At 37.4% G+C, this 12,614-nt stretch overlaps 1 protein-coding gene across 2 annotated transcripts in view; it reads left to right on the top strand.

Moving 5' to 3' along the window:
- The first annotated feature begins 9,126 nt into the window (after positions 1 to 9,126).
- Positions 9,127 to 12,614, top strand: part of FAM241A (family with sequence similarity 241 member A) — a 229,315-nt gene continuing 225,827 nt past the window's right edge. The window contains exons 1-2 of one of the 2 annotated variants that reach the window (XM_050710207.1): positions 9,127 to 9,722; positions 10,284 to 10,366. In XM_050710207.1, the coding sequence (XP_050566164.1) occupies positions 9,695 to 9,722; positions 10,284 to 10,366 (111 nt within the window). In that variant the 5' untranslated portion in view covers positions 9,127 to 9,694. Of the gene's footprint in view, positions 9,723 to 10,209; positions 10,367 to 12,614 lie in introns of those variants that run through there. The other variant, XM_050710206.1, reaches the window with a different exon arrangement.

The following is a 12,614-nucleotide window of genomic DNA, read 5'->3' as shown; positions in this document are numbered from 1 at the left end:
TGGAGCATCTCAGCTGTGCTAAATATGCAGCATATCAGTTATTCATTTTGTGAAATAAAACAGTGTGGAAGGACAAAACAAAAAAAAAAAAAAAAAAACAAAAAAAAAAAGGAAATTTGAAAATAGTCCTATGAATATCTAATAATAATGATTTATTGTCAAGGTTAAAAGCCAACTGATTTCATCATTTCCAGATGCAATGAGTTGAGGACTGTTACGCCATTGTTTATGTAAGCAGCACCTACAGACTTTGTTGAATATCAAAAAAAAAAAAAAAAAAAAAGCCTGATTCTAAGATATTCCTGATTTAAAAGGAAAATCTGAAGGAAAAAGATATTCAGTAGGTATTTGCATTCTTTTGGTCTCATAAATCATAAACCAAAAGTATGAATAAAGCAGGTGCACTTCTCATTCACCAACCTGTAAGTGTGCGTGTTTTTATCCTGTTTCTCTTGGAAACTTGAAGTCGGGGATGTTTCTGTGGTTACACCTTTGGCTTTTCCTTTTGTTACTTTCACCATAAGACTTGGTCTCTTTTTTTTTTTTTTTGTAGAATTCTCTAAAACTGCAAGAGTCTCGTTCACAAAGTTATATGTATTATTCAAGCAACTCTGACAAATACTGTTATCTTTTCATGTTGGAAAGTGTTTATATAGGACCAAATACTCTGATTGTATCTCCTTTAACCCCTTTCTTTAAGCAAAAGTGAGAACCTCTAGGTTTTTCAGAGGACATATAATTCTAGTAGAAATTGGATAAAAAGAGGCCCTGATGTTCCAGATGTGCATATTTTGTAAACAGAAAAGACACCATCTCTTCCCTCTCTGCCTCAAAGAAATGAGCAAAAACTGAAAACCTAAACTGGGAATAAGCTGCACTTAAGTAAATAAGATTTATGAATTTACTCAACTACTGAAGTAAGATCTACTAGTGCGTCCTACTCTCACTTCAGCCTATATCTGATACATTAGAAGAAAGCAAAGGCTCAAATAAGGCACCTCTTCAATTCTATATTATATATGTATATAGGGCCCTAGTGAGGGGCCTCTTCTGTTTCCAACAATTCACATAAGCAGTTGTGTCCAGTTAAACTGGTGTCTGTAAGCTATAATTCAGTCCTGTGAACATTTATATTCCTTCCCATGATACAAGTAACAGGTAATTGTACTGAAATAATCTTGTGTTAGTACAATTTCAATCAAGGTGATGTTGGGAATAATTAAATACACAATGAAAAAGATGTGAAAGCTGTTTGAACATTTAATAGAAAATGTGACTGATACTACTCCCATGCTGACAATGCCTGAGAATAAGGTTTTACACTGAACCTATAGGAGCTTAGATTTTATTCCCTGCTTTATGTGGTATCTTGTATCTTAAAAAAAAAAAAAAGTTATTAAGCATGACTAATGGCACACGTTAGTTCAATTCAGACTCATTGGCAATGGATTGTCTTAATTAAAAAAATTCTTGTGTGAAAGCTTTATGTCTCATACTCTTATAATGCTTAAATTTTGTGTAAAAGATCTCATGCAAGGGCTAAGGCGTCTTTATTTTTGGTTAAGAAATTAACAGAGTATAAATGCTATTCAAGTGATACTGGTGTGGTCTAGTCTGTCCTGGTGCTGGTGCATTTAAAACGGTGTTGAAAAATTGGAGAGGGCAAAGAGGACACAAAAATGAATTAAGGACAAAGGGAGAAAATGTGCTGTAGTGAGGGAATTAAGGAGCTCTAGTTTATCAAAAGGAACACAGATGTTATTGAATTACAAGGTCTAAATGTCTTTATGGGGAGAAGAGGGCTGGATAGTAAAGGGCTTTTCAATCTAGTAGAGAAGCATGACAAGAAACAATGTCCTTCTAGTTAAAAATGAAGTACAAATGTTTGAGTGAGGATAATCAACTGGGGAAAAAACAACTCAGCAACTATAAGGGAGAGGATTCGCCACCTATTTTTCTTCAAATTTAAGGTGAAATACATTTCTAGAATAAATCCTCTACTTAAGCATGAACTTTTGGTCTGGATGCAGGCACACTTAAGTTACTTTGCTTGTTTTTACAAAAAAATTAAAAAAAAAATGGTGTTTCAAAGATTGTTTCCTCTTTTGTTTGTGATAAAGCTAATGACTAGAGGACACCTTGTTTTCATAGGTTTTTCAAGATACCCCTAAAACACTTTACCAATACCTCTTATAGGAGTGGGGGATTTGGACCACTTCACAATAATCTTAACTGTGGATAATTTTAGATGTTCTCCAACCTGCTCAAGTAATCTGACATCTCTATCTTCCTACAGCGGTTCCAGGTCCTTGAAATGTGTATTTTTTAGAGTTGGGATGCTCTGGTTAGCAGCCACTAGGTTTTTCTGTCTCATATTTCTTGGAGAAAGAGATTTCTTGGCTGAAAAAACGAACTTCAACTTACTGTTCCCCTTTCACTCCAAATCTTAAAAGAATATTTTTCTTTTTGGGACATTGCACTCGGCTTGTGTTATTCAGAAGACAGAGTGATACTTCCACAGGATTTCCAATTTATTAAATAGAGCTAATAACATGAGCGTAACTGCAGGATGGGCTCTGGTCAAGTAGTACTTCTTCTCATTTTTACTTCCCTTCTCCTGTTTCCCCAGCTCTTTGAGACCTGCCAGCACAACACAATCCTCACATTGAAAACTATGACCACCATGAACGTACCCCTTACTTTGTCCTGGCATTTTGCTGGGGTAGAGGACAGGAGAGAGGGAGCACATGCTGTCTCCGTAACTCCCTTGCCTGCCTTACTAGAGCAAGCAGTTAAGCAGAGCTAGGTATCCCGGCAGGATATCAGGCAGGATCTAGATAAGAAATAGGAAATCGGTGACCAAGTAGGAGACAGGAGGGAAAGGCTGGGCTGCACCAGGCCATAAATTTAATGCAGAACTGGTAACAGTGTTCATGTCAGTGATTATGACATCATTTGGGTTTGTGTAAGTTTAGAAGTTCAGTAAACCCATAGTCGTGGTATTAATATTGGACAAAAATCTCCAACCAGTGAAAGTTGGCAGAGACCCTCTTCTGAATTAGGACCTGCTCATATAGCTGGCTATAGAATTCCTGTATGGAATATACGCAATGTGAAGCATATGTGAGAATAGGGTTAGACTGAGAAACAGGTGTAATTATCCCACAAAACATAGGCTGGGTGGCTATTAAATGTTTTGATAGTTTATCAAACCAGAAGCCCCTGCTCACACAGTGCTGTGGATGATGGGGGGGAAAAAAGTTTTCTACTACTTTTGGCCAATTTCTTTCAAGTACAAGGGTATTGACAGGGCTGTGTACACATTTGTTTTTACATTTTGTGAAAGTCTAGAGAACTTTTTTATGCATTCACTTTCTTGACTCAGAACAGTCAGTGGATAAAATTATAGCATGTTTTTCCTGTGAGGCTGTTAATACTCATAGTAAGTTGTTTGAGAAACTGTTTCTCTTTAAATTTATTTTAAATTGCAGTTATTCCATCAATATATTTATAAAAGGGACAAAATAGACGTTTCTTTAATACATTTCTGAGTTTTTTTTTTTTGAATCAAGTATTTCAGATAAAAACATTTACATAGAATTATTTACCTGCAAAAAAGACAGGTATTTTAAGTCTATAGTTTATGAGAATGCCATAGTATTTAACACGTCATCTTAATGATTAAGATTGCTTTTTCTCACACAAGTTTCACGGGGAAAAATAGTTCTGATCAATTTACATGCTGTAATGGAATGAGCAATAGCAATAAGGATAGAGAAAAGCACAAACCATTTTCCAATTATGTTCAATGCTTAGTTATTCAGTACTTCTGCACATGTTTACAAAAATAATAATGCTCTAGGAATTTATAGCCTTAAATAGCTAAACACTATTGATTAGTTTTATGGACAACTGCTATATATCATAAAACCAGTCAGAGGTTGTGGTTGCTTTAGAAAAATGCATAGAACCATACCTACTCGCACATCCAAGTGTCAAGTTTAATTCAATTTCTTGTGTTTCTGACCTGCTAACCACTTCTGAGGGCATATTGCAATACAGCCTGCGTTGCAACGCAGCCACGAGGTTGGGGCTTACCCTGGGGGCTGCTGCCAGCCGCGCTGGGGAGCGATGGCTGCAGGCAGCCGGGGAGAGAGAGGGGCTGGGGATTACAATGCATCATCTGCTCGGGTCATCCAGAGCCTTGCGAGTTTAATCAGGCTTTCTTCATCCTCCATTACACTCATTAGGTCCTGTTAGGTTAGTGCTCAATGTTGATCTGTATCTTGGTCAAGACAATTGCTGCTGATTAACTATAATTACCAGTAATGGTCCCAACCTGCTTTCAAGCAGACTGTTGCTGTCATCTTGTCCAGAGCTCCACTCTGTGATGAGCAGTCCAAATCAGCTAACCGCTTGCTTGCTTGCTGTCTGAACCAGCAAGTTGCTTCTTGTGTGGGCTCATCCCCTCACCCTTGTACTTGCTGTCTATAAACATCCTGACCCTCCTTTTGAGGTATGTAAAAGGTAAAGGTAAAGAAAACAGGAATGAATGGTATGGGGAAGGGGGAAGAGCAAATGCAAAGAATTTAAAAATAAAATACAGAGTAGCACAAATAACGAAGCAATACGAGGAATATGAGGCTCAATGCTAACAAAAGAATACAATACTCTGTGCTTTGCAATCTGAAGTAATAAATTACAAACTAGGACCCGAGCTGAAAATATGTCCTGTGTCAAAAATCTTTGTCTGAGCCCGTTTTCCTATGTATGTCAGATTATTTGGGGAATAGCTGTCCTTAAAATCAGACCCTTTATATTCAAGTATTGCTTCAAGAAATTTTAGCTTGTGGATGGTTTTCTGGTCAGCCTTATGAAAGCCTCTATATGCTTAGACTTTGCTACAACCATAAATAATCATGAGTCGAGTCAGAATTTATAGTTAATTGTGGTATGAATACTAAGGTCATGTAAATGTTTACATTCCCAATTCATAGTTACAAATAATGCCTGCTAAATTTCCTACTGACTTAAACTACAAATAATTTGGGGAATGAAACTGAACCCTAGTTATTTGTGCCTTTGTTCTGCAGGCATCAAAAGAATGATTATCTTGAAAAATAAACAAAACAAAAACCATTAACAGAGTTTGGACATAAGGGTAGACAGTAATGCTATCCTAAGCAGCTAGTAAACTTTCAAAGTCAGTGCACGTAGCCATGCTCACAGAACCCAGAATTTGAGTGCACACCCGATACTCTAGTCGGGGTGGGGTTTTTGTTCAAATGATCTTCAAATGAATAAGGCAAGAAATTTATGAGGAGGGAGGATACAGTGAAGTAATCCCAATATTTATATATTTACTCAGCATTTATCTTAAAAATACTCCTTGAGGATAAAAGGATGCCAGTTTGGTTAAAAAATTAAATACTTGAATGATGTATCTGTTTGTCCAACAAGAAATTGCATTGGGAGGTGCTTCCATTCAAAGGACGCAATGAAGGGAAAATTAATATTTTCGTGTAATGAAAGTACATAGAAACTACATAGTATGTTATAAAACTACATAGTAGTTTATGTATCTGAGATCAGCTGTAGAAACAACTAGCGGTTCTAAACATGGTGTTTTCTAATTTTCAAATATTTGATTTTGCATTCTAAAGAATTATTTTCAAAGATATTTACTGTGCAGCATACTACGTTTAAAGAAAGGAAAAATAATTTCTGGTGCTTTGGCAAGTCTAACTGTGGATAAAATCTAGCTGAAGTCCCTATGTCACCTAATTTTATTGATACCATCATACAACCAGATACGTGCCAATTTTAAAGATAATTGTGTTCCTACCATGAAAATGCCTCTGGTATGTTTTCTTTATGTGGCAAGACATAATGACAATCAATACTGGTTTACAGCTGCTTTTCGTCTCCACAAGAGATGCATATTTTTCAATACCACAAGATGCAAGAATTTTGTTTGGTATTTAAATAAACTGAGGGGGGGGAGATGGAGGGAAGAAGAAGAAGAAGAAAAAAAAAAAATCACTAGCATGTGGTGATTGCAACAGATCTGATAAATTGTATTAGTACTCATTTTTATCTGCTCAGTCCTGGGATGAACTAGGTAGCTTTCTTTTATGTAGCTATTCTTGAAACATGTTCATCTCAAACACATTCATCTCATTTTATATCATACTAAGGAACCTTCAGTGTGTAATACACACACACAGCATGTCCATATTTATATACTGTACTCATAGTCCTATAAACACATATACACTGCATAAACGTGTGTGTTCAACTTCTGGGAGTATTTATGTTCCTAATGTATGTGTATTTTCAGAATGCATATGTTCATATACCTCACTATTTATGTATGACGTGTGTTATAGATAGAAAGAGCATGTGGTGTTTTATCTGAGTAGTTTAATATTTCTGTCAAGTGCTTCAATTCCTTGTTGAACTGAGTATTTGGCCTTTAGAATTAAGACAGTTTCTAAGCAAGAAATGATAAATAAAATTTTAGCATAAAACAATTTAATGGACATAATAGTAAATACATTTACATTGTGAATGTCAAATTATAGTTCATAGACTAGCCCGTATATTTTTAATGTTGGCAGTAGCTCAATAGTTTTAAATAGGATTCTTTTATACATACGTGTGTATAAAATATATATTTTTTAAATCTCAAAAATCACTACATTTTTGCAGTTTATTGAAGGAAATGGAAATTGCTGGCCAGGAAATCACATCCCAGAAAGATCACGTCCTTGTGACAATTCATCGTGGAAAAATACATGTCTTCCAAATGAGATGTAAAGCTGTGGTCTTACAGCTTGTGGTCAATGAAGACGCTTGGGGTTTTTTTGCTATCTCTTGCAAGAACAGGGTTATTAGCCCCTGAAATCTTGGTTACATTCCAGTTTTAATAACTACACTTTGCCTACGTAATTCCCACTGTAGCTTCAGGTGCATTGTGGAATTTTCTTCACTTCCTGTCATAAACTATTCTGTAGTGTTACTGTGCAGCAGCTGCTATACTGCACTGCTACTGTTCAGTGCTTCTCCCCAAACTTATGACCCTTTTTATTTAATCTTACATCATTTTTTGTTGAGTTTGCACCAGTATTTCAAATGACACATATTACAAACTGTTACTACCTGGAAGCTATTATAAAAGCTTTACTTGCTGTTTTCAAGTTGCATCTTTTGTGTCTGCTTGAGAGTCTAAAAACGGAGTATCGAGGACTCAAAAAATATTAGAAGGAAATGGCACTGATTTTAGGGGCCTCACCTCCTCTGTGAGCCCCATCCATTAGTGATAAATGGGGATTAAACACCATTTAAATGCATTTCAGATAGGCTGTACCCACTTATTGTCATTAGTACTCTTCCGCAGGGGAAGCTGAGGCAGAAGAGCAAAGAGAGGTTATGTTAACTGTTTTTTTTTCCTCTTGCCCACCAAAATAATATTTACTGGAATTTTGAGCAAAAGATATTTAGTGTTTTCACTCTTCTGTTCCAGTTGTATGTGCCTTGTTCAGAGGATATATTTAATATTTACACTTTCTCCAATAATTTATTACATGATTGACCTGATTTTTACTTCTTGCTGTCTGATTCAGTTAACCTTGGCTTATATTTGTTCTTGGTTTTATTTAATACCCAGAGTAGTATCTTTTTCTGTTTAGGATTGATTGACAGTGGAATATTCTGGCTAAGAGCTACAGAGTCAAACCACAGACTGAGACACTGTACAGACTGTACATCCGTGGAGTCTGCCAGCAGACTGTTTCTTGCAAAATATTACCAAGTCTAACTATGAATTCTGCAATAACACTTTCTTGGCTATTTGTAAAGACAATGTGGAGTGTAGTTACTATGTTTATGTTTCTTGCTAGAAAACCATAATCAGACGGATGCATGATAAATCTTTCTTGTGATTATCTCCCAGCAGTTGTTGTGCATGTAAGTGCTTTCATTCATCAGCATACTTTGTGCTTTACATCCTTCGGGTCTCACTGTTCCCAACCTGATGAAGTAGGAAAGACAGGAAGTCACAGTGCCTTCCAGCAATGCTTTCCTTGCCGTGGCAGTGTCTGGGTGCTGGTCTCTGGGTGGTCACCTTAGCACGTTTCGTTCTGATAGAACTGCACCTGCAAATGACAGGGTTTGTGCGACCATCTTGTGGATGGGCAAAAGGATGAAACTGAGCAGCTTCTGCTTGCAGCAGGTTGGGCAAGGGGAAGCAAGTTTGGAGAGATGTCATGGGGTAATGGGATGGATCAGTGCTCAGGCCAGGCGCCTGCCAGCCCCTGCTACCCCTCTGGAAGGATGGGGGGAGGCAGCTGAGAGCACCTTTCCTCCACAGCATCTCAGAAATTGCAAGGCTTGCCAGTTTGCTCACAGGATGGTTTTACATACAGGTTATTTACCATGTTAACTTTACATCCTTTAAAGCACTGCTGAGGTGGAAAGTGCTATAAACCTGCAACCGTTGCTCTGCATCATCAAAAGTAGAAAATGGACTAAAACAAACTGCATACAAAAAGTGAACTTGAATTATGTGGTTAACAGCCACGTTTTTCCTTATTATATCAAAATAAATGCAATCAAGACTGATTTTTAGTTGTAAGTAATATTGAAAAATGTATTACGCCATCTCTTTGAACTTACTCCTAGTACAGTTGATGGGCTATGTTTAAATATTTATATTCCTCCAAAATGGTAGACTTCATATAATTTCTGTCAATTTTGTAGTAATTTTACGTCCTGTCTGATTTTCGCTGTGTTTGAGGGGGAATTCTTGTTTTTTGTTTTGTTGTTTTGTGGGGTTTCTTTTTGAGCATGTGTGTATGCCCATGCATATTCGAGGGCATCATTACAAGACCTATCGCCCTAAACGTCCAGACCGGCCCTTGTGCCTCGGAAACTGAGGTAGATGAAGTTGAAAGGCAGTTTTTGGAAGCCCGGGCCGCGTGAGAGGAACCAGCGTTTGCCCAGCGGGGCGTCGGCCGCCCTCTCCCCTCAGGCGGCCCGTCCCTGCTCGCGGCTGGCGCCATTTTCCGACATTCCTCAAGCGGGTGCTGCCATCTAGTGCCCGTCCTGGGGCTACGCCCCCGCCGCCCCTCAGTGCGGGCTGTCGGCTCTGTGAAATTAACCTCTCCTTCCCGTAACTTGTGACGGGAAAATCGGGGTTTTACACGCCGCCTAGCCCGCGGGTGAAAGAGGGGCTACCTCATGGGAAGTGTTTGTGCAGAGCTGTGTGGGCGAGAAGCGGTCTCTCATCAGGGGGCTTCCCGAAAGGATTTGCTAAACGCCCTGTTTCGAAGCAATCAAAGAACTGTCCTCCACATAAACAGCAAAACCTCAACACTCAAACATTTTTATTTTGGAGAAGAGGGGAAGGGGATGCTACTGATGCGCTTTTGATTTTTAAATTTTTTTGTCGAATAGTATTTATTTGACACGTGTATTTTTAAGGATAAAAAGACATTTAGAAGATCTGGCATCGATAGACACATATTTTTTAACTTGATTTTAAGGCAGGGAACTGGGATTTAGTTTTAGTTGGATTTAGAAGCTTTCCTGTAGTTTTCCTAATTCGGACCTTGAACCACGATGCTCCTAGCAATGAAAACCATAAACTTAATATAATTTGACCCAAAAGAGAAATGTTTTTCCGTCAAAGTAAATGACATACAAGAAGGTAACTGTGAAAAGTAAGTAAATTCCCTACTAGTTTAGTATAACTTTGGAGTGTGGTTCTTGACTCAGTATGTCGTGCTATTTTTTTATGCACATGTGATTAACATAAAATTGATGAAGTTGTATGTTTGGCTTTGAGGTGCTCTGTCTCAGTCTTTTTCTTGCAATAACACTTGTCTTGCTAAGGGCCTCTGATCACCATGGACAGGCTTAAAAAAAAATAATCTTTTCTCGGATCCGTGCAGCAGCAGTCTTCTTTAATATCCTGCTCTCCTGGGTCTCTAACGAGAACAGAAGAATTTTGCCCTTGATATTTAAAGCAAACCCCTCTTCTTCCTATCAAAAATACTGAAGCATGTTTTCTTCCTTTTATAAAATCAGATTTTGAACCAGGGAAATGTGTGACATTTTGATCACTTTGTAGCATGACTTTCTGAGGGTTGATAAACGCGTTTCAAGAGGCTCTTTTTATGAGTTTCTCTTCAACTTTGAAATCTAATGTGGGATGTTCTGTTTTGTGAAGTTTCAGGAACAGTGCTCTAATCTCATCTTGATCTCTCTTCTCTCCTTTCCAGCACACATATTGGGAACAGATAGACAAGAAACCAGTGGAAGGTCAAAGAGGAAGATTTTAAAGAGAGAAGAGGCATCACCTGGGGTAAGTGAGGGGTGATGCTGGGGCACGGATGAAGTGAGTCAGCATGACACACATGTCCACTTGGAAACCACAGCGAGATCTTCCCAGTACACTGTATGAGCCTCTTAAAAGCAAAATCCAGACAGAGTCTGTCTCTCTATAAATCTTTTCCCCCTTTCCATTACTAGTTGGGTATTGTTGGCTCTAAGCCACCTGATTTTACTATGATTTATTAACTGCTATGCATTATATATGAGATTCAGGTTTACTGAAGAGTTACCCTTATGGTCAATGTTGCATACAAATCAGCTACTGTTAGAGAGGTTTATTGCATCTTTTTATGCGGCTAGGAGTTTTGTTAGGTCGTGTTAGAATTTGTGACTTGTAAAACAATACCTCAAAAAAAAACCCTCATCTGTGTTTCACATGGTGCATGTACTACATGGAGTACATCATATAGCACTGTTTGGCTTACAATCATTCCTAAAAAAAACTGAGTACATGGGCAGACTTTGGAGGGTAGTAGAGTGCTGTTTTTTTTCCCACAAAGTTCCTAATAAATGTATTACAGTGCTAAGTAAATTGGTGTTTTGTACCAAAATAGAAATGTGTGAATGAATGAAAAAAGGGATAAAATGTTCTGTTGTGTGGAAATATGACTTGAAAAACTAACTGTGGTTTAGACAATAATACAGCATGTTTGAGAGATGCTGCTGCTTAAAGAAGTTACACTGCTATGCATTCCTTACTGCTATTCTTTCTCATATTACTTGGTGGAAGCTCTGCAGCAGAGTTTGGCCTTTGGCCATACCCTTGACTATGATTATTCCAGTGATGACCAGTGCCTCTCTTCCAACACAGAGTATTTCTTTATGGCATCTTATCCTTTCATTTTCTGCATTCAGATTAGTTGTGCTCTAAAGATCAGTAAATAAACCTGGGAGGAGAGGAGGGAGTTGATTTTAAACTCAAAAAAAAAAAAAAATTAAATAGTGAACATGTTTCAATAGTTTGGGGATTTTTTGCAAAGGGCAGGGAGGGAGGGCAGGAAGAAGAAAGAGGGGGTTTTGTTGTTGGCTTTTTTTAAATAAAATAATACAGTAAGTTGCAGAGGCAGAAATGACCATAGGGATGTCAAAAGGATGTGGGGAGGATAAAAGGTAGAATACAGGGTTTCACCATGTCTGAAATGTTGCTGTTATATTTAAACCACAAGCATTGCAATCTGTTTCAGACTGACATGTGTTATGAAGTGTTTGTGAAGAAAGGAGTTATTGTTAGGTAAAAAGCATTATGTCCTAAACTTGAGTTAAGCAAATATTTCTGATTTTGATTCCTTGCCAAAGATACTCTCGACAAACTACAGAAACGATTATAGACATTATCCTTTTATATAAGATTTCCCTATACTACATTCATTTATTTTTAATGTATCTGGTAATGAGATAACAGAATTAATTATTTGAATTAACTTTTTACCAAATTCTACCACAAATTTAAGCACTGTTCCTAGAAGGCGCTTTGTAGAGAGACATGTTATAAGCATATGAAAGACAGGAAAATTATTCTTGCTTCTCAGGATATGAAATTAGTATCATTTTATGTGTTCCAGATACGAATAGCTTGATAGCTTCAGGCAACATATAAGTGACTCTCCTATCACTATTTACACACAGTTCTGCTGCTTCTTTTAGTTTTCTTCTTTTTTTCTTTTTTTTTTTTTTCACGAAAGAATGAAAAAATTTGTTGGAAGAGAAAACTTTGGGGTGGCTCCTCAGTGGTGCCTCACTAAAGATATTTAACCTGACAGATCACACGGAAGATATTTCAGATAACCTCTTCATACTTCTTTTGAGTTATTTCAGACATTTTACAAATAATACATGCTTCTACATTCGAAATACATTTTAATGTAAATCACTAACACTTTCTTCAGAAGTATGATTTATTTTATAGACAGATAAAATTGAAGATAAAAAAAGTCATGATTTCAGCTTGTCCTAATGCAGGGCTAATGTTGAAAGACATACAGCTTCTCTTCCATTGACAGTTGGAACCAGCCCAAAGTTCTCTATCCTTGGCAAAGCAGACACAGTGCTGCAGACAAAAACCTAATTAAACTTAGTACCTGTGGCAAGGATGTTTAGAAATTCACAGAGTTCAAGCAACCAGAGCAAAGCATTGGTTTTCAGCTTTCAGATCCATTTTTGATAACATGCTGTGTGGTAGAGTTTTTTGTTGTTTGCTTGTTTGTGTTTTTTTTTTTTTT

This window comes from Cygnus atratus, chromosome 4 (genome assembly GCF_013377495.2).
Source record: "Cygnus atratus isolate AKBS03 ecotype Queensland, Australia chromosome 4, CAtr_DNAZoo_HiC_assembly, whole genome shotgun sequence".
Lineage (NCBI taxonomy): Eukaryota > Metazoa > Chordata > Aves > Anseriformes > Anatidae > Cygnus > Cygnus atratus.
Note: the sequence above shows the minus strand (reverse complement) of the source record. Positions and strands in the feature narration are given on the sequence as shown.